Raw genomic sequence first — 20,931 nt, forward strand, 5'->3', positions numbered from 1 at the left:
TGTCATCTATCTGGATAATATTCTCATCTTTTCCGAAAATCTGCCTGCTCACAGAAACCATGTACGCACCGCACTTCAGCGCCTTAGAGCGAACAATCTTTATGCCAAGATGGAGAAATGTTCCTTTGAATGTTCAGAGGTCCTGTTTCTGGGATGTTTTGTTTCTAGTGCGGGTCTTTGCATGGATCCTGGAATGGTCTCAGCCATTACCAACTGGCCCCTTCCCGCTAGCCTCAAGGCCACACAGCGCTTTCTTGGCTTCTTAAATTTTTAAAGGCAATTCATAAGGAATTACTCTTCCATTGCTGCGCCTATTATCGCTTTGACCAAGAAGGGTGCGAATGCCAAAGACTGGCCTCCGAATGCTGTCTCTGCGTTTCACGATCTGAAACAGGCCTTTGTCTATGGACCTCTCTTGAGGAGACCAAATCCTGGGGACCCATTTTTTATTGAAGTAGACGCTTCTTCGATGGGGGTGGGAGCTGTGCTTCTTCAGTTCTTTGAGAAGAAACATCAACCATGTGCGTTCTTCTCCAAAAAAAATTCTCAGGCAGAGAGAAATTATGCCATTGGTGATCGGCAACTTCTCACAATTAAATTGGCGTTGGAGGAGTGGCGTCATCTCTTGAAAGGTTCCCCTCACTCCATAACGATCTTTACTGATCATAAGAATCTACAGTACCTACAGAATGCTAAACGTCTGAACCCCAGACAGGCCAGGTGGAGTCTCTTCTTTTCCCGTTTTAAATTCACTATTACGTACAAACCTGGTTCCTGCAACAGTCGAGCTGATGCGTTCTCTAAGTCATTTGACACTTTGGACGAGGAGTCCAACCCTGATCCTGAGCCGATCATTCCTACCTCATGCATTGTTGCCCATTCTACCACCCTGGAATCTAAAATTCCTCCTGGCAAGACCTTTGTTCCCACGGAGCTAAGTGCTAAGATCCTTCGTTGGGGACATGATTCCAAGGTGGCAGGTGATGCTCAGTTCCTCCGATCCTTCCTGCTCATCAGTCGTCACTACTGGTGGCCTAATCTCCGCTCGGATGTTAAAGACTACGTTAAGGCTTGTCACGTTTGTGCTCAGTCTAAATCTTCCACTCAAGCCCCTGCTGGTCTTCTCATGCCCTTGCCCATTCCTAAGGAGCCCTGGTCTCATATCGCCATGGATTTTATCACTGATCTTCCACTGTCTGAGAATAATACGGCCATTTGGGTAGTAATCAATCGGTTCTCCAAGATGGCTCATTTTGTTCCTTTTCCTGGTCTCCCTTCTGCCTCTGCCTTGGTTCCTATTTTTGTACGAGAGATTTTCCGCCTTCATGGTGTTCCTTCTCATGTCGTTTCGGACAGGGGTGTGCAGTTTACTTCACGTTTTTGGAGAGCCTTTTGCAAATCCCTCGACATTACCTTGGATTTTACCTCTTCTTATCATCCCGAATCCAATGGCCAGAGTGAGAGAGTTAATCAGGAGTTGGAGGTCTTTCTCCGTACCTTGGTCTCTGCCCATCATGATGATTGGGCATCACTATTACCGTGGGCTGAGTTCTCCCACAATAATCATGTCAACGTCAGTTCTCAGAAAACACCCTTTGTCACTGTTTGTGGAAGACATCCTCAACTCCCTCTTCCTATGACTTGTTCTTCTGACATTCCAGCTTTGGCTACTGTTCAGGAATCATTCAATTCCATGTGGGCTGACGTTCATGGTTCCCTCCAGAAAGCTGCCAACAAATTCAAGAGTTTTGCTGACCGTCGCAGGCATAAGCCACCTTCTCTTCAGCCAGGAGACAAAGTCTGGCTCTCCACCAGGAACATCAAACTCCGGGTTCCTTCTCTGAAATTTGCCCCAAGATTCATTGGTCCGTACACCATATTTTCTAAACTTAATCCGGTTTGTTTCAAGCTCCAGATTCCCAAAAGCCTCAAAATCTCTAACTCTTTCCATGTTGCCCTTCTGAAGCCTTTAGTCCTCAATAAGTTCTCTCGTCCTCTCTCTACTATAACACCGGTCTCTGAGGATGATCAGGAGTACGAGGTTAGCCACATTTTGGATTCCCGACTCTGTAGAGGCATTCTCCAGTACCTCGTGCACTGGAAAGGTTTTGGTCCTGAGGAGAGGTCGTGGATTTCGGCTTCCGAGGTCTTCGCACCTTGTCTGTTGAGGAAGTTTCATTTGAAGTTCCCCTCTAAACCTGGTCCCAGGCGGGGAAGGGGGAGGCCTCGTAAGGGGGGTGGGTACTATCATGGTTATGCAATAGAGTTCGTCTGCTTACCTGTCTCCATGTGTTCATCTCTAGAGACCAGCTGACCCTCACCTGACTGTTTTTGTAATCCATCCTCTGGCATGGCTCCACCCTAGCTCCTATCAGAGAACTCTATATTAACCTGTGCACTGCAGACCAACCCTGCTGATCAACCTTTGTGTGTTAGCTTCCTGTTACCTGCCATGTGCTCTTCTGTTGTTTTCCATTACCGACTTTGGCGTGTCCTTGACTATCCCTGTTTGCCTGTGATCCTGACCTTTTGGCGTGTCCCTGACTATTCCTGTCTGCTTGTGGCCCTGACCTTGGCTTTTTCCCTCACTATCCCTATCCTCCTGTTGCCTACTGTGGGTGTGAGCTGGGGGACCCTAGGGGTCGTGACCTGGAGCCAGTTGCAGCCAAGTCCATCCTCACCACTAGAGGCTCTGGTGAACACCTGCTGGTTCTTAGACTCCGCGCCTCAGGGAATCTTACGCTCTAACCCCGGTGGGATCCATCTTGGTGTTCTGGCAGCCCCACCTTCCTATCACCTTGAACCCCGGTCAGCAGCAGTCAGCCGTAGGGTCCACAACCTTGCGGTGCACTCCTGATCCCTACGGTGTGCATCTGTCACCTGGCCTCAAGGTGACCCGACACATAAGTTTTGCTTTTAGGACAAAAAGTAAAATTTTGGTTTCATCTACCAAAGCAGCATCTTCCACATGCTTGCTGTGTCCCCACATGGCTTCTCGCAAAATGCAAACGGGACTTTTTAGGACTTTCTCCTTGTCACTCTTCCATAAAGGCCAGATTTGTGAAGCGCACAACTAATAGTTGTCCTGTGGTCAGATTCTCGCACCTGAGCTGTAGATCTCTGCAGCTCCTCCAGAGTTACCATAGGCCTCTTGGCTGCTTCTCTTGCCTGGCCTGTCAGTTTAGGTGGCTGTCCATGTATTGGTAGGTTTGCAGTTGTGCCATACTCTTTCCATTTTTGAGTTATGGATTGAACAGTGCTCCGTAAGATGTTCAAAACTTGGAATATTTTTTTACAACTTAATGCAGCTTTAACCACTTCCCGACCAGCGCACGACGATGTACGTCGACAGAATGGCACGGGCAGGCATATTGGCGTACATGTACCCCCGTGAGTCCGGTCGCGGGACCCGCGGACTCGATCGCCGCGGGCATCCCCGCGATCGTCTCACGGAGCGGCCGAATGGAGGAAATGCTGTATAAACAACATTTTTCCATTCTGCCTAGCAACTAGTGACGCTGATCTCTGCTCCATGTGATTGGAGCAGAGATCAGTGTACACTAAATGAAAGCCCAACCCCCCCACAGTTAGTAACACACCCCTAGGAACACTTAACCCCTACACTGCCACCCACTGGTTAACCCTTTCACTGCCAGTGTCATTTACACAGGAATCACTGCATTTATATAGCAGTGATTACTGTATAAATGACAATGGTCCCAAAAATGTGTCAAAAATGTCCGATGGGTCCCCCACAATGTCGCAGTCACAATAAAAATCGCAGATCGCCGCCATTACTAGTAAAAAAAAAAAATAATAATAAAAAATTATTAATAAAAATGCTATAAAACTATCCCTATTTTGTAAACGCTATAACTTTTGCGCAAACCAATCAATAATCGCTTATTGCGATTTTTTTTACCAAAAATATGTAGAAGAATACGTATCGGCCTAAACTGAGGGAAAAAAATGTTTTTTTATATATTTTTGGGGGATATTTATTATTACAAAAAGTAAAAAATAATGCGTTTTTTTTCAAAATTATCGCTCTATTTTTGTTTATAGCGCAAAAAATAAAAACCGCAGGGGTGATCAAATACCACCAAAAGAAAGCTCTATTTGTGGGAAAAAAAGGACGTTAATTTTGTTTGGGAGCCACGTCGCACGACCGCGCAATTGTCAGTTAAAGCAACGCAGTGCCGAATCGCAAAAAGTGGTCTGGTCTTTGACCAGCAAATTGGTCCGGTCTGAAAGTGGTTAAACTTCTCTACAACTTTATCCCTGACCTGTCTGTCTGGTGTGTTCCTCATGATACTATTTGTTCACTAAGGTTCTCCAACAAACCTCTGGGAGCTTCAGAGAACCCCCCCCCCCCCCATGGTTTTCTCTGGCTCTCCTGAGAATGCAGCCGGTGGTTCCGCCATCTGACCATAGAGTTGATCAGAGACCAGAACGGCTTCAATCATCTCCATGGCCTAAGAAACCGGAAGCTACAAGCATTTCACAACTTCGATTTCACCGGATATAAACAGAGCCATTGGGAAAGCATTTTATCACACCGATCTTGGTGTGGTCAGATGCTTTGGGGCAGAGGAGAGATCTAGGGTCTAATAGACCTCAGTTTTTTCAAAAAAGAGTACCTATTACTACCTTTTGCTATCATAGGGTATATTTACATTCCTTGATATAACAATAAAAATGATTAAAAAAAAAAAATACAAAAATGAAAGGAACAGTTTAAAAATATAATAAAAAAAGCAAAAATAAATAAATGCCCCTGTCCACCCGTGCTCATGCGCAAAGGCAAACGCAAGCATCGGTCTGGTGTCATATGTACACAGCAATTGCACCGTGCATATGAGGTATCACCACAAAGGGCATATCAAGGGCAGCAATTTTAGAAATAGACCTCCTCTGTAAATCTAAAATGGTAACCTGTAAACACTTTTAGAGGCTTTTAAAAATGTATGTAGTTTGTCGCCGCTGCACGTTTGTGCGCAATTTTAAAGCATGCCATGTTTGGTATCCATGTACTCAGCATAAGATGATCTTTTCTCTTTTGTTCATTGATGGACACAGCTCCTTAAATTCTTGACCTTAGGGTTATCACGCCACCTTCAGGAGAGGACTAGGCAGAACATGTAACACATGTAAAAACAGCAAGACTGCACAACACCGCCCAGGGAGCGGCCACTCTGGCTATTACCCCTCACCCTGCTTCCTGCAGCTCAGTGTTTTTATGCCTAGTGTAGGAGAAGGACCTGGCTCCCTGAGGGGACCATTGGTCCGTGAATTTTTTTCATTTTTTCTACAATTTTTGATCCTGTGATCTACTATCAACAGCCGGCTGGGTGACAGGCTGGATAATATAGATCCTTGTAGTCTCCCCAGCCTGGCCATCGAGCATGTGCAGATCCTAGTTATGCGCTGGCTCAGCCACAGCATTCCCCTTCTGCTCCAGGGGCGGCCAGTGAGCTATATGCTGCGGGGCACACATATGACCGGGCTACTGCTGTCCGTGTCACAATTTGCTGCAGCCAGCAGCCACCCTGTACTGCTCGGGTGATGGATCTGTGGTGGAATGCTTCCAGCAATCCCTATAGGAAGGGTAAGTACAGCTCTCCCTGCCTCGGCAGGATTAAGCAGCTGGCCATTCGGTCGACTAGGGGGTCTCTCACTTTCCTCTCGCCCTATCCCTCATTCCCTCCTCCCCCTGCTGGGGCAGTTGTGTGACTGGGCATGAGGTGTGGTGTATGTACCTAGGTTGGGGGTTCTCCGGTGGGGGGACTTCGAGTTTTGACAGGGCTGCGCTGGCTGTTGGGGTCTGTTTTTGCTTTTCTACCCCTTTTTTCTGTGCTGTGAGGTGCCTGAGTAACTTTACCAGAGGAGAGGCTGCTGTGCGGGCTGCGGCCATTTCTGTAGTCTAAGCAGTGTATGGACTGTTAGCCATTTTCTAGAAGGTTCGGCGGCCATGTTCTTGGTGATTTTTGCACAAGGATGGCCATTTTCTTGTAGCCTCAGTGCGTTTTTACCTCTAGTGCTGGGTCTGTGTACCTCAGAACAGCATGGTTTTCACTCTAAGCAATTTGTGACTGATACAGGGCAGAGCGGTCAGCGACAGCACAGCTCAGCACTTGGTCAGGGTGGTGAGTCCTGCGGAGGGGTCCCTCAGTCTGTGAGCAGCTAGGAGGGTGGGATTTGTGTACCTTGCCTTAAATCCCTAAGTTGTGACAGGCAAGTGAGGGTCAGCATGGCTTCAGAGGCTGGCTCTTCTTCCCCAGACATCCCTGCTATTGCAATCGGCTTTCCTGCAAAAAATGTGGTGCCTATGGACACTTTGTCGATGGTCCTGGAGACCTTTGTTGCCAGGGTGGAAGCGGCGTGCAGGCGCAAGAGAGGTAAAACGCCCCCCTATCTTATGGGGAGAGCTCAGATTCAGGCTTGGGTTCTGCTGTGACTTACGGCCCCTGTTCTGACGTGTCAGAGGATGCGAACCAGGACCGTTCGGACAGTGAGAATGACTCTGTGTCCGGGTTAGCGAAGGAAAAAGCGCTAGTAGGAGCACTTATCACTGCAGTGCGGCATACCCTAAAAATACAGGATGCAGCAGGGACCTCTGCTGAGGTGGCGGTCCATTTTGGGTCCCGCAAACCGGCCCGCACGCTTAAGGTGTTTCCGTATTTGACTTATTTTGATAAGTTCATTTACAAGGAATGGGCAAGTCCGCAGTCCCAAGAAGAATGGTGGTGCCTTACCCCTTTGAGGAAAGCCTCCTGAAAAAAATGGACGTCTACGGTCGTTGACCCCCCAGTATTCAGGTTAAATAAAGTAACCACAATTCCGGTAGAAGGTACCCCTGCTGGCCGAAGCGGTTGCCCGATCCATGTTTACGGTAGCGGGGTCAGCATTATGACCTGTGCTGGCAACGGCCTTGGTGTTGCAGACGCTTACTGAATGGGCAAAGATGTTGCACCGTGAATTGGAGAAGCAACAGTCTCCCCTGGTCTGCGTAGAGCTGGCAGACCAGTTGGTGCATGGCCTTAAGTATGTCTGTGATGCGGCTACGGTCCCTCTGCTTCTAGAGCATTAGTATCAGCAGTGGTGCTACGGTGCCTGATTTGGCTGAAATTCTGGTCTGCCGACCAGGACTCTAAAAAAGCACTGGCAGATTTACCCTTCCAAGGTGAGAGGCTTTTTTGGAACTTCGCTGGATGACATCAGAAATGTTACTGGTGCGAAGAGCATGTTGCTCCCACATTCCCGGAAGGGTAAGGAGCCAAGCATAGGCAAGGGCCCTCTTTTTTCGCTCAGAAATTGCTTGTTCGCCTGCCCTGGTCAGCAGTTAAGCGTTCCCAGTCCGACAAGGTGCCCGCTGAAGGACAAAAGCGTCCCTGGTTTCGCAAGCCAAACAAGTCTGCGAATAAAAATGTTACCACACGAAGGTTTGCCCCCACCCAACTCTCGGGTGAGGGGTCGCCTTCGGAAGTTTGCAGCTCGGTGGACCTCTCTACTGTCCGACCTGTGAGTCTGCGAACTGGTTTAATTGGGATACACGATAGAGTTTCTTTCTTGTGCACCAGAGTTTTACAGAGGAGTAAATGTACGCCCTTAGAAAGCCTGAAGGCGGTGATTGGTTTTCAGGGTCCTGTACGCAGTCAGACTGCCAGAAAGTCCCACACATGTGGTATGCCCATACTCAGGAGAAGCAGCAGAATGTATTTTGGGATGTAATTCCACATATGCCATGTTTGAATAAAATATAATTTAGTGACAACGTTGTGTAAAAAAAATAAAATAATAATTTTCCCGAAAATTGTGTCAATATATAAAATATTCCATGGACTCAACATGTCTCTCAGCAAATAGCTTGAAGTGTCTTCTGTCCTAAATTGGGTAATTTAGGGTTATTTTGTGCTATCTTGTCATTTCATGGCCTCCGAAACTGTAATAGGTAGTGAGGAAGTGAAATCACCATTTTACACCCTTATGCCGCGTACACACGATCAAACAAGCGGGTGGAAAAGTCCGGCAAACTCGAGTCCTCCGGCATACTTTTTTGACCCGAAAGTACGGCGGACTTAGAATGCCGTGTTGCACTCCAATCTTCCCGCCGGACTCGCATTTTGGCAGACAATCCGGCCGTGTGTATGCCAGTCCGCTGTACTTTTGAAATGAGCGGACTTTTCCCGCCCGGAGAAAAGTCCGCTCATTTCGAGCGGGTCTCCAGGTAGGCGGGGCCCGCGAAGGAGACGCCGCCGGCCCCGCCACCTGGTATGGACTTAAAGGGGAACCCCAATGCCGAAAAAATCGGCGTGGGGGTCCCCCCAAAGTCCACAACAGACCCTTGTCCGAGCACGCTACCCGGCCGGCCAGGAAAGGGGGGGCGAGCGAGCGCCCCCCCCCTCCTGAGCCGTACCAGGCCGCGTGCCCTTAACATGGGGGATGCCTTGGGGAAGGGGGGGCCGCGCGGCCCCCCCACCCCAAAGCACCTTGTCCCCATGTTGATGAGGGCCTCTTCCCGACAACCCTGGCCATTGGTTGTCGGGGTCTGTGGGCGGGGGGGCTTATCGGAATCCGGGAGCCCCCTTTAATAAGGGGGCCCCCGGATACCGGCCCCCCACCCTATGTGAATGAGTATGGGGTACAATGTACCCCTACCCATTCACCTGTAAAATAAAAGTACAAAAAAACACAACACACGAGATAAAATACTTTATTGCACAGCTCCGGGGGTCTTCCGTCTTCAGGGGTTTTCTCACCGGACTCCTCCGCTATCTTCTTGTAGCTCTTTTGCTAGCGGAGGAGTCCGGCTTTCTTCCTCGCCGCCGGCCTCTTCTTCCGACTTCGGGGGTCTTGTCCCCCTCTTCGGTGGCCCGGTCTTCTGTCGCCGCCTTCCGCTCTTCCGTTCTTCTCTTCTTCTTCTTCAGATGTTGCCTCGCCGAGTCCTCCTCTCACAATGACAGGGAACGGGCACGCGGCGACTTATATAGGGACAAGGGGCGGGGTCTTCGGTGGATGTCACATGTTTTGATGTCACATGGCGACAGTCCCAGCATCCTCCGGGACTGTGACATCGTAAGGGGGCGGGGTCACCATGTGACATCAACCCATGTGACATCCACCGAAGACCCCGCCCCTTGTCCCTATATAAGTCGCCGCGTGCCCGTTCCCTGTCATTGTGAGCGGAGGACTCGGCGAGGCAACATCTGAAGAAGAAGAAGAGAAGAACGGAAGAGCGGAAGGCGGCGGCGACAGAAGACCGGGCCACCGCCTGTAAAAGAGCTATAAGAAGGCGCGGTGGCCCGGCAGAAGAACCGAAGAGGGGGACAAGACCCCCGAAGTCGGAAGAAGAGGCCGGCGGCGAGGAAGAAAGCCGGACTCCTCCGCTAGCAAAAGAGCTACAAGAAGATAGCGGAGGAGTCCAGCGAGAAGACCCCCAAAGACGGAAGACCCCCGAAGCTGTGCAATAAAGTATTTTATCTCGTGTGTTGTGTTTTTTTTGTACTTTTATTTTACAGGTGAATGGGTAGGGGTACATTGTACCCCATACTCATTCACATAGGGTGGGGGGCCGGTATCCGGGGGCCCCCTTATTAAAGGGGGCTCCCGGATTCCGATAAGCCCCCCGCCCGCAGACCCCGACAACCAACGGCCAGGGTTGTCGGGAAGAGGCCCTTGTCCTCATCAACATGGGGACAAGGTGCATTGGGGTGGGGGGGCCGCGCGGCCCCCCCTTCCCCAAGGCATCCCCCATGTTGAGGGCACGCGGCCTGGTACGGCTCAGGAGGGGGGGCGCTCGCTCGCCCCCCCTTTCCTGGCCGGCCGGGTAGCGTGCTCGGACAAGGGTCTGTTGTGGACTTTGGGGGGACCCCCCACGCAGATTTTTTTCGGCGTTGGGGTTCCCCTTTAAGTGCATACCAGGCGGCGGGGCCGGCGACGTCTCCCTCGCGGGCCCCGCCTACCTGGAGACGCGCTCGAAATGAGCGGACTTTCCTCCACGTGTGTGGGCGAGTCCGTTCATTTCAAAAGTAGGGTGGATAGTACAGCGGACTTAGTACTCCGTATTAGTCCGCTCAAAAAGTGCCGTGTGTGGGCAAGTAGCCCGTTCGGAAAGTCAGACGGACAGTCCGACGGACAGTCTGGCGGGAAGTCCGCCAGACTAAGTACATCGGACAGACGGCTACGTGTGTACGCGGCTTTAGAAAGCATGAAGGCGGTGCTTGGTTTTCGGGTTCCTGTACACGGCTAGGCTCTCAAAAAGTCTCACATGTGGTATCCCTGTACTTAGGAGAAACAGCAGAATGTATTTTGGGGTACCATTTCAAATATGCCCATTGAATGTTTGAGCAATATATCATTTAGTGACAATGTTGTGCAAAGAAAAAAAAATAATTGTCATATTCCCGCAACTTGTGGCAAAATATAAAATATTCCATGGACTCAATATGCACATTAGCAAATAGCTTGGGGTGTCTACTTTCCAAAATGGGGTCATTTGTTTTTTTTTTTTGCTATCTTGGCATTTTATGGCCTTTGAAACTCTGATAGGTAGCGAGGAGTGAAATAAAAAATGTATACCCTTATGCTCTGTATACACAGTCGGACATTCCGACGACAAAATCTGTCTGAGTTTTTCTGACAGATTTTGGACCAAACTTGCCTTGCAGAACGTGGTGACATGCAACACATATGACGGAACTATAAAGAGGGCAGGAGCCAATAGCTTTTGTCTCGTAATTTATTTTGAGCATGCATGGCACATTGTCCGTCGGAATTGTCTACACACGATCAGAATTTAAACGATCAGATTTTCTTGTCGGAAAATTTTAGATCCTGCTCTCAAAGTTTGTGTGTCGGAAATTCCGATGGAAAAAGTCCAATGGAGCCCACACACGATCGGATTTTTACACAAGCACTTTTTAGTCACTTGTTTGATCATCAAATTGGCGCATGTGGCACCGTGCGATCTAATCGCTGGAGCTTTCCCCAGCGGCTTGTAGATTCCCGTCTTAGGCTGGGTGGGAGAGCCTGCTTGAGATGTTATAATTTGCTTGCTGTGAAGTGGAGGGATAATAAGAATGTTTTCGTTCTATCCTACCTTCATGCAGACAGGATGGTCCAAATTCCTACGGCGACTGTTGTTGTGGAGAAACCCCTCTGCGTCCACAAATATAACCTTAATATGAGAGGGGTGGACCTCAACGACCAGTTGTTGGAGCCGTAGCTAAACGCCCGTAAGGCCAGACGCTGGTACAAAAAGTGTCTGTTTATTTATTTCAGTTGGCTTTGCTGAACGCTCATGTGCTATACAGAGCTTCAGGATGGACTGGATCCTTCCTTAAATTCCAGCAAGAGATCATCAGAGCCCTTCTTTTTCCAGACGGTGCTCTAGCTCAACTTCCCAGTGCAAATGCAGTAAGCCAACTGCATGAGAGGCATTTTCCGCATGTCTGCTCTGGTACCCCTACCCAAAGAAACCCCCAAAGAAGATGTTGTGTCTGTAGAAAGTGCGGATTTAGGTGTGACACACGCTTTTATTGTCTCTCCTGTCCTGACCAATGAGGCCTTTGCATTGGTTACTGTTTCAAACGCTATCACACGAGTATCAGCGTAGGGTACAGCACCACACAGTCATAGGCACACTTACACAGGGTCTCGAAAGATGTGATGGCCATCACATTTTGTGGGACCCCAATCTGCAACATTCAGTTTATAGTTTTATTATAGTTTTCGTTTTTTATGTTCGCTCTCTACTGTCCGCTCTACTGTTCACTCACTATTGTTCTATATCTATCATTCTCTCTTTTTTATTTTTACTATGTTTTATTGTATTTGCTTTGTATTTATGGTATGTTATACTGTAATGTTTGTTTAATTGTTAACCATCATTTGCTTAGCAGGCACGCCATTCAGCTGCAGCGCAGATTTATTTATCTTGACAGCAACAGCGTTTGCTCCCACGATACATAAAGCCACTAATCCAGCGCTGTAGGATGTGCTTTCACCACCACAGTTAAAAAGCATATATGCTGAAACATGGGGGCAGCAAGGGTGGAGGAGCGATTTGCTCCTAACTTTTGGGGTGGATGCCCCCATGCTTCAGCATGTATATATTTTAGGCACAGGTTGCGTTAAAAAAATGTTTTTTCTCTTATATTCACCGACCAACACTCTGTAACTAAATGGGTTGTATAGCCTGCCATTAGAAGAACTAGGCAAAATTGTTACACAATACACAGAACTTTTAATCCTGGCCCGGGGGGGGGGGGGGGGGGCGGACCCTGTGCTATCAACCCTCCTCACTGCTCCCAGCAGCCTCAGTTTTTATTTTATCTAGTAAGGAGAATGACCTGGGAACCCTGCGGGCCCTCTCGGTCCATTTTTTTTTTGCTGCAGGTTTGATGTTTTTTTTGCGCAAGATGAAAGATCTTGGGATCTTCTATCACCTGCCGGCTGGGTGACAGGCTGGTTAATGATATCCTTGTAGTCTCCCCAGTCCAGCCATCGAGCGTGAGCAGGCCGCAGCTAAGGCTCGGCAGGCCACGATATGCCTCAGCTCCAGAGGTGGTCGGTGAGCTTTATTGCTCCGGGGGAAAACATATGACCGGGCTACTGCTGTCTGGATCACAGTATACCGGGCCAACAGCTACCCTGTAACTGCGCCGGAGTAGGTCTGTCATGGAATGTTTTCCAGCTCTTCAGGACTGGTAAGTACGGCTCTCCCTGCCTCGGTGGGGTAAGCAGCTGGGCATTCCCTGGGGGGTCGATTCGGGGGCTATCTCACCTCCCTATCTTCTCTCCCAAGTCCCTATCTCCCCTCCTTCCACACTCTAAGGGGGGTGGCTGCATGCTCTGCGGGCGGTGTGTGTGGGTTCGCTGGTTTCTCACCTGTGGGGGCTCTGTGTGGCTGGCGTTGGTCCTGGTCCCGGTCCTGGGGGTCCCAAAAGTGTTTGTGGAGCTTGTTCTGGCTGTAGGCAGGCAGCACATTTCTAATTTTGTTCTGCCAACGCATGGCGCTTTCCGGTGGCCATCTTGGATGTGGGAAAGCCTGTATTCCCCTGGTGAGCTTCTGCAGCCATCTTCTTTAGGATCTCCTATTTAGTTACATTGGCGGCCATTTTCTTGAATCCTGAGCGCTCTTTTCGCTGCAGTTCTCTTGTGGCAGCATTACATGTGCTCTCACTTGCTGTGTCCATTGTGTGTACAGGAGGCTGGATGGCTCCTTGCTGAACGCTGAAGCTAGCTCTGCAGAACGTTTCACCGCTGTTATAAGCAGCTGCCGCTGACACAGTTTTTTCCTTTCTGCAACTGGGAACCTCCTAGGGACAGGGTGGTGAGTGTAGCGCTAAGTACCCCCCCTGGCAGCAGGAGGGTGGGACCTTCACTGTCCTAAGTCCCCTTGCGGGTGGCAGACAGGCTAGGGTCAGCGTGGCTTCAGAAACTGGTGTTTCTTCCCCCGAAATCCAGGCTATAGCAACCGGGTCACCTGCGGATAGCGCGGTGTGCATGGACACCCTGACGGCAGTCCTTGACTCCTTTGTTGCTAAGATAGAGGCGGCACGTGGAAGGAAAGGTGCACGTAAGAAGCCCCTGTCCTCTGGGGAGAGCTCTGATGTAGACTCGGGCCCTGCTGCGACTTGAGACCCCTGCTCTGAACTATCAGACGTGGCTGACCAGGACCATTCGGACAGTGAGGATGATTCCCCATCCGGGTCCGGGCGTGACAAAGCGCTTGTTGGAGCACTCATCACAGCTGTGCGTGATACCCTGAAGATTCAGGGGCCAGCGGATCCCTCTGCTGATGTACTGGTCCCTTTTGGGTCCCACAAGCCAGCACGTTCACCTAAGGTGTTCCCGTATTTGACTTATTTCTTGACTTATACTCATCTACAGGGAATGGGGTCGCCCGCAACGGACCTTTTCGGTCCCCAAATATTTGGCGGTGTGTTTACCCTTTGAGGACAGTCTTCTCAAAAAGTGGTCAGCTCCTTCCGTCGTGGACCCCCCAGTATCCAGGTTAAATAAAGTAACCATGATCCCGGTTGAGAGGACTCCTGCATTCAAGGATCCTGCGGATAGGAAGGCTGAGGTGGTGGCTCGTTCCTTATTTACGGTTGTGGGGTCAGCCGTGCGACCTGTACTGGCATCCGCACTGGTGTTGCAGACACTGACTGAGTGGGTAATACTTTTGCACCGCAAATTGGGAGAGCAGAATGCCTCTCCTGTCTGCGTGGAGCTAGCAAACCAACTAGTGCAAGGCCTTAAGTACATTTGTGACGCGGCCCCGGATACTCTCTCTCTGTTATCCAAAGCTTCAGTGTCAGCTGTGGTGCTGAGGCGCCTAATTTGGCTGAACTGCTGGTCTGCTGACCAGGCATCCAAGAAAGCCCTGACGGATCTTCCCTTCCTTAGCAAGCAGCTCTTTGGAGCTTCGTTAGATGACATTATTAAGAATGCCACTGGTGGTAAGAGTACACTACTCCCACAGGCCAGGAAGGCCAAGGAGCCTCGCCGCAGGCAAGGGCCCTCTTTTTCCGCTCACAAGCGGCTTTTTCGTCTGCCCGGTGCTTCGGCAAAACGCCGTTAGGACGCCCACGGACAGTCAGAAGCGTCCCTGGAACCGCAAGCCTAACAAGCCTGCGACCAAAATTGCTACCGCATGAAGGTTTGCCCCCATCCACTTATCGGGTGGGGGGTCGTCTTCGGAAGTTTGCAGCCCAGTGGGCCTCCCGGTTATCTGACCAATGGGTCTGCGATCTGATTTCCACAGGCTACAAGATAGAGTTTCTCTCTTGGCCGGCAAACAGATTCTTCCCCTCCAGCATACCCATATCCCGGTTCGCCGGGAGGCCCTGCTAGGGGCGGTAAGGGACTTGCTGAATCAGGGGGCGATTGTACCGGTTCCGGAATCGGAATGCTTCCAGGGGTTCTACTCAAATCTGTTTGTGGTTCCCAAGAAGGAAGGGGTACGTCCAATCTTGGACTTAAAAGCCCTCAATCACTTTGTAAAGGTGCAGAGGTTCAGAATGGAATCAGTTTGCTCGGCTGTCGCTGCACTCCATCAAGGGGACTTCCTGGCGTCCCTGGACATCCAGGATGCTTACCTGCACATACCCATTTGCCTTCGGAATCAAAAATGTTTGCATTTGACAGTAGGGGAAGTCAACTACCAGTTTGTGGCTCTTCCTTTTGGCCTGGTATCAGCCCCTCTAGTCTTTACCAAAGTACTGGCTCCAGTATTGGCGTTGCTGAGGCAGCGCAGGATCGCGATCGTGGGTTACCTAGACGATCTCCTCCTGAGAGCATCTTCCGCCTCAGAATTAGAGGAGGATGTGGCGATCACCATGCAGACCCTGCAAGAATCTGGGTGGCTGTTGAACCTAAAGAAGTCGTTGCCAACTCAGCGTCTGGAGTACCAGAGGTTGCTGTTGGACTCTAGGGAAGCGAGGGTATTTCTCCCCTCGGACAAATTGCTGACTCTCAGGTCTGCAGTCAATCTGCTGATGAACCGCAAGTGGTCGTCGCTCCGCTTTTGCATGCGAGTGCTGGGGCTCATGGTGGCTTCCTTCAAGGCAGTACTTTATGCCCAGTTGCACACCAGAGTCCTCCAGAAGGAGATATTGACAAAATGGGTCAAATCTCCATTGTCTCTGGATCGGCAGATCCAGGTGAGCCAACCAGTCAGGAATTCCCTTATCTGGTGGTTGAGGTCCCCGGTGATTCAGTCAGGAAAGTCGTTTCTTCCTCTGAACTGGACGGTGATTACTACGGACGCCAGTCTGTCCGGCTGGGATGGAGTGATGGGGATTCAGTCGGCTCAGGGCCTCTGGTCTACGGAGGAATCCAAGTTGCCGATCAATCTACTCGAATTGAGAGTGATCAGGCTGTGCCTCCACATGTGGTGGACGTGCCTTCAAGGGCGTCCGACCAGGATACAGTCAGACAACGCACGGCTGTGGCATACATAAATCACCAAGGGGGAACAAGAAGCTCAGCCGCTGCTCGGGAGGTCGCTCACATACTTCAGTGGGCAGAGCGACACGTTCCGGCCCTGTCAGCCATTTACATCCCGGGGGTGAAAAATTGGCAGGCGGACTACCTGAGTCGTCAGATGCTGGACCCAGGAGAATTGCATCCGGAGATATTCCAGCTGCTGTGCCTGAAAAGGGGCATGCCAGATGTGGATCTCTTGGCCTCCCGTCTCAATCGGAGGGTGCCGAGATTCATGTCCAGGACAAGGGATCCATGGGCAGACGCGTCAGACGTGCTGGTGGCTCCTTGGGATCAGTAGCAACTGATATACGCCTTTCCTCCACTAAAACTGTTGCCATGTCTACTTCGCAGAGTGGAAGCCGAAGGGATTTCGGCGATCCTGGTTGCCCCAGATTGGCCTTAGCGGCCCTGGTACGCAGGCCTGGTGCGTCTGGTGGCAGAAACTCCCTGGCGACTGTCACTGTGTGAGACCTCCTATCTCAAGGTCCAATCTTTCACTCTGCTTTACCATCGCTAGCTTTAACGACATGGCTATTGAGAGCCAGGTGCTGAGGATCCGGGGTCTGTCGGACTCGTGATTCCAACTATGCTGAGGGCGTGGAAATCTTCTTCACAGAAGATATACCATCGTACCTGGAAGGCCTACATCTCCATGTGTGAGGAGAAAAGGTGGCATCCACGCTCCTTTTCTATATCGAGGATCCTGCTGTTTCTTCGGCATGGATTGGACCAGAAATTGGTGTTAAGCACCATTAAGGGGCAATTCTCAGCCTTGGCTGTGTTTTTTCAGCGACCCCTGGTGTCTCACTCATTAGTGAGTACCTTTGTTCAGGGGGTACAACATGTAGTCCCTCCGGTGCGTCCTCCGCTACCCCCATGAGATTTGAACCTGGTATTATCGGCGCTTCAGAAGCCGCCATTTGAGAATATCAGGGAGATTCCCCTGTTGACCCTTTCACAGAAGGTGGTCTTTCTAGTGGCCATCACATCGGCCAGGAGGGTTTCGGAATAGGCGGCCTTGTCCTGCAAGTCGCCTTATCTGGTCATCCACAGGGATAAGTTGGTGTTGCATCCACAACCGTCCTTTCTACCCAAGGTGGTTTCGGCTTTTCATATCAATGAGGACATTGTATTACCATCGTTGTGTCCTAAGTCGAAGCACCCCAAGGAGGTGGCCTTTACGCTCTTGATGTGGTTAGACCTCTAAAGATGTACTCCCTTTCGAAAGTCTGACTCACTGTTTGTTTCTGTGGCTGGTCCTAAGAAGGGCATGGCAGTCTCGTCGGCCACCATTTCCAGGTGGATCAGACAGGTTGTAGTCCAAGCCTACGCCTTGAAGGGGCAGGTGCCCCCCTTTCCAGTCACGGCCCACTCTACAAGAGCAATCGGAACGTCTTGGGCCTTCCGACACCAAGCGTCTGTCGCTCAGGTGTGTAAGGCGGCGACCTGGTCGTCTGTCCATGTGTTTACCAAGTTCTACAAGGTAGACGTCAGTGCATCGGCTGATGCTTGTTTTGGCCGCAGAGTTTTGCAGGCGGCCGTGTAGTTGCAATTGTTTTTTTTTTTCAGTTTTTTCGATAAAAACACTGTACTGTTTTTTGTTAAATGCACTGTTGCATTACTGCCACAATGCCCGGTTATATGGTGGAGGTTTTCCACACACTGCTGTTTTTTTGTGGGTTTGGTTTCACTAGTTCCCACTTGCCATGGTGGATGAAGTTTTTTATGCTGTTTTTTTCCCACCCCTCGTTTGGCACTGCTTGGGGACGTCCCATTTAGTTACAGAGAGGAGCTGTGTTGGTCGCTGAATATAAGAGAAAATACCGACCGACACAGCACCTACCCCTCCTTTTTTTCTACGTTATACTGCTTTCTGACGTACTGAAGCTGCTGGGAGCAGTGAGGAGGGTTGATAGCACAGGGTCTGCCCCCCTGGGGCGGGATTAAATGTTCTGTGTATTGTGTAACAATTTTGCCTAGTTCTCCTAATGGCAGGCTATACAACCCATTTAGTTACAGAGAGGAGCTGTGTCATCGGTGAATTACAGAGAAAAGGATTTTACGGTGAGTACAAAAAGTACTATTTTTTTTTTTTTTTGTATTTGCTTTGCAGGTATGATATGTCTTACTGTTATACGGTAATGTTACTTTGTTTTATTGTTAACCATCCTTTGCTTAGCAGGTACGCCATTCAGTTGCAGCGTGGATTTATTTATCTTGACAGCGACAGTGTTTGCTCCCACGATACATAAAGCCGTGACTCCAGAGCTGTAGAAGGTGATTTCACCACCACAGTTAAAAAAAAAAAAAAAGAGCATATATGGTGAAGCATGGGGGCAGCAAGGGTGGAGGAGCGATTTGCTCCTAACTTTTGGGGAGGATGCCCCCATGCTTTGGTATATATATATATATATTTTAGGCACAGATTGCGTTAACAATTTTAACATTTTTTTACAGTTTTTTTTTGTATTTGCTTTGCAGGTATGGTATGTTTTACTGTTATACTGTTTTTTATTATTATTCAATCACTTGGGACAAATAAATTAAATATTCAATGGGCTTAACATGCCTCTCAGCAATTTGCGGTTTCTACTTTTCAAAATGGGGTCATGGGGGGGGGGGGGGGTTGTAATGCCCTGCAGTTTTAGCACCTCAAGAAGTGAGGCAGGCAGTCATAAACTAAAAGCTGTGTAAATTCCAGAAAATGTACCCTTGTTTGTAGATGCTATAACTTTTGTACAAACCAATAAATATATGCTTATTGGCATTTTTTATTACCAAAGACATGTGGCTGAATACATTTTGGCCTAAATGCCTGACTAAAATTGAGTTTATTGGATTTTTCTTTAAAAAAGTAGAAAATATCAATTTTTTTCAAAATTTTCTGTCTTTTTCTGTTTATATCCCAAAAAATGAAAATTGTAGAGGCAATCAAATACCATCAAAAGAAAGCTCTATTTGTGGGGAAAAAAGGACGCAAATTTCGTTTGGGTACAACATTGCATGACCGGGCAATTACTAGTTTAAGCAGCTCAATGCAATGCATCTGGTCTTTAGGCAGCCAAATGGTCTGGGGCTTAAGTGGTTAGGGGCCAGACCACACCACATGCAGTCCAGTGCATTTTTTTCTGCATCAAAAACGAATAGAAAGTAGGTTATATGATTTTCTATGGCATAGTTCACTTCAGTGCTTGCAGTTCCAGTGCATTCTAATTTCAGAAATAAAAAAAGTAGAACATTTTGCATTTTTCCTGCACTGGACTATACTGGTACGCTTTAAAATGCATCTGGAATGCACCTAAATGCACCAAAAACGCACTGGAACACATATGTCCTTATTTAGAGTTAAGAAAAAAAGAGGGCAAAAAAAGCACTGGAGTGCATCAAAAACGCACTGGAACGCATCAAAAACGCGCAAGCTTTAACCATCTTGAACGCATCCGGACTGCGTTTCTATGGTGTGAACTGGCCCTAAATGGGATTTATGATGCAAAAATTAGAAAAGGGAGGTTACCTGGGATATCTTGTAGGAAGTACACTGCTACTGACCCTGTATGTTCCTTATCTGTAAGGGGGGTATTACAAAGAACCTTTCATTGAATTTTCTAACTTCAGCACAGTTACTGTGTATAGTGGCTAGTATAAGTAGGTAACTAAATGCTGGATTTTATGTTTAACAATGTTATTTTTGTATGTAGTTTGATGTGGGGGTGTACAGAAGTTACAGTAAAGGGACTCAAAGTAATGACTCATGAAAACTGCAGTAAGGAGCGCTTTGCTGATCTTCTTATAGAGGAACAGAAAAATATCAGGTAAAATATGAATTGATCAAGCAATGAACTCATTTTTGAAGTAGATAAACAGAGACTGCAGGTAAAGTGATAAGAAACATGTTTTTCCCAGTAGTAATGGAAAATGAGAATTGTATACCCACTGTTGTAAAAACAAATTATAATAAATACTATAGTGCTATGACCACAGGAAAGCACAATTACTCTTTGGTATGTGCTTCTAATGGCCCTACAAATGTTTACTTAACAAAACTAGCAGATTTATGACATGGAGTGAAGAGTGTTTTTTATTTAGACGTTAGTGGTGCAATTCAAGTCACCGCACTCCCTAGTATATTTTGCCTTGTGTTTTACCCAGCTGAGTTTGGCTGATGCCTAGATGTCTATTAAAAAATAAAAAAATACCCTACATAATTTACACTCTCTTTTCCTCTCCCTTGAGGTCCTCAGACTTACCTTGTTCCCCTGTAAACCTGGTACTGATGGAGGGGAAATCAAGAGGAAAAGTGGAAGGAGATCAGAAAAATGTTCAATCCACTAGGCTTAATGAATTATAAAGTCACTGTTTTGTAACAACTGTCTATGATTCACTTTGTAAAATTTGTTCACATTTGTTGTTGCAATTCCAGGACAGGAATTGAAGGTAAATCTCTCATAGCAGGCAGTATTAAAAAATCCTGATGCCCTACTCTACATAAAGCTAAAAATGTTTTGGTTTTACATAAACATATAAAAAAAAGCATTAAAAATAATGTATGGTAATAAAAAAATATTGTCCTATACACATGACCAGTTTTCCCGTTGGAATAAACTCTGACAATCACACCAAAGTCCGACCGTCAAGAACAAGGTGACGTACAACACGTATAACGGGACTATAAATAGTAAGTTCAATAGCCACTGCGCCACCCTTTGGGCTCCTTCTGCTAATCTCATGATAGTAGAAGTTTGGTTAGAGTCGATTCACGCTTTTCAGACTCCTGCTGTTTCAGATCGTTTTATGGCTGTTCAGTTTGTGCTTGTGGGTTTGTATCTGTTTTTCAGTGCGTGCAGTCATTTCGTATCTGGTTTTCAGTGCGTTCTTGTCCGCTCATTGCTAATTTTCAGCTTGCTGTACTTCAGTGCGTTCTGTTAAGTTCGTTCTGAC

At 48.4% G+C, this 20,931-nt stretch overlaps 1 protein-coding gene across 2 annotated transcripts in view; it reads left to right on the forward strand.

Annotated features, from left to right (window-relative positions):
- TEX14 (testis expressed 14, intercellular bridge forming factor) overlaps nucleotides 1–20,931 on the forward strand; it is a 758,047-nt gene that overhangs the window by 305,606 nt on the left and 431,510 nt on the right. For both annotated transcript variants that reach the window (XM_077482232.1, XM_077482233.1), the window contains exon 8: nucleotides 19,692–19,805. In XM_077482232.1, the coding sequence (XP_077338358.1) occupies nucleotides 19,692–19,805 (114 nt within the window). The remainder of the gene's footprint in view (nucleotides 1–19,691; nucleotides 19,806–20,931) is intronic.

This window comes from Lithobates pipiens, unplaced genomic scaffold, assembly GCF_037356315.1.
Source record: "Lithobates pipiens isolate NorthernLeopardFrog02 unplaced genomic scaffold, aLitPip1_a1.2 Scaffold_16, whole genome shotgun sequence".
In the NCBI taxonomy this organism is placed as follows: Eukaryota; Metazoa; Chordata; class Amphibia; order Anura; family Ranidae; genus Lithobates; species Lithobates pipiens.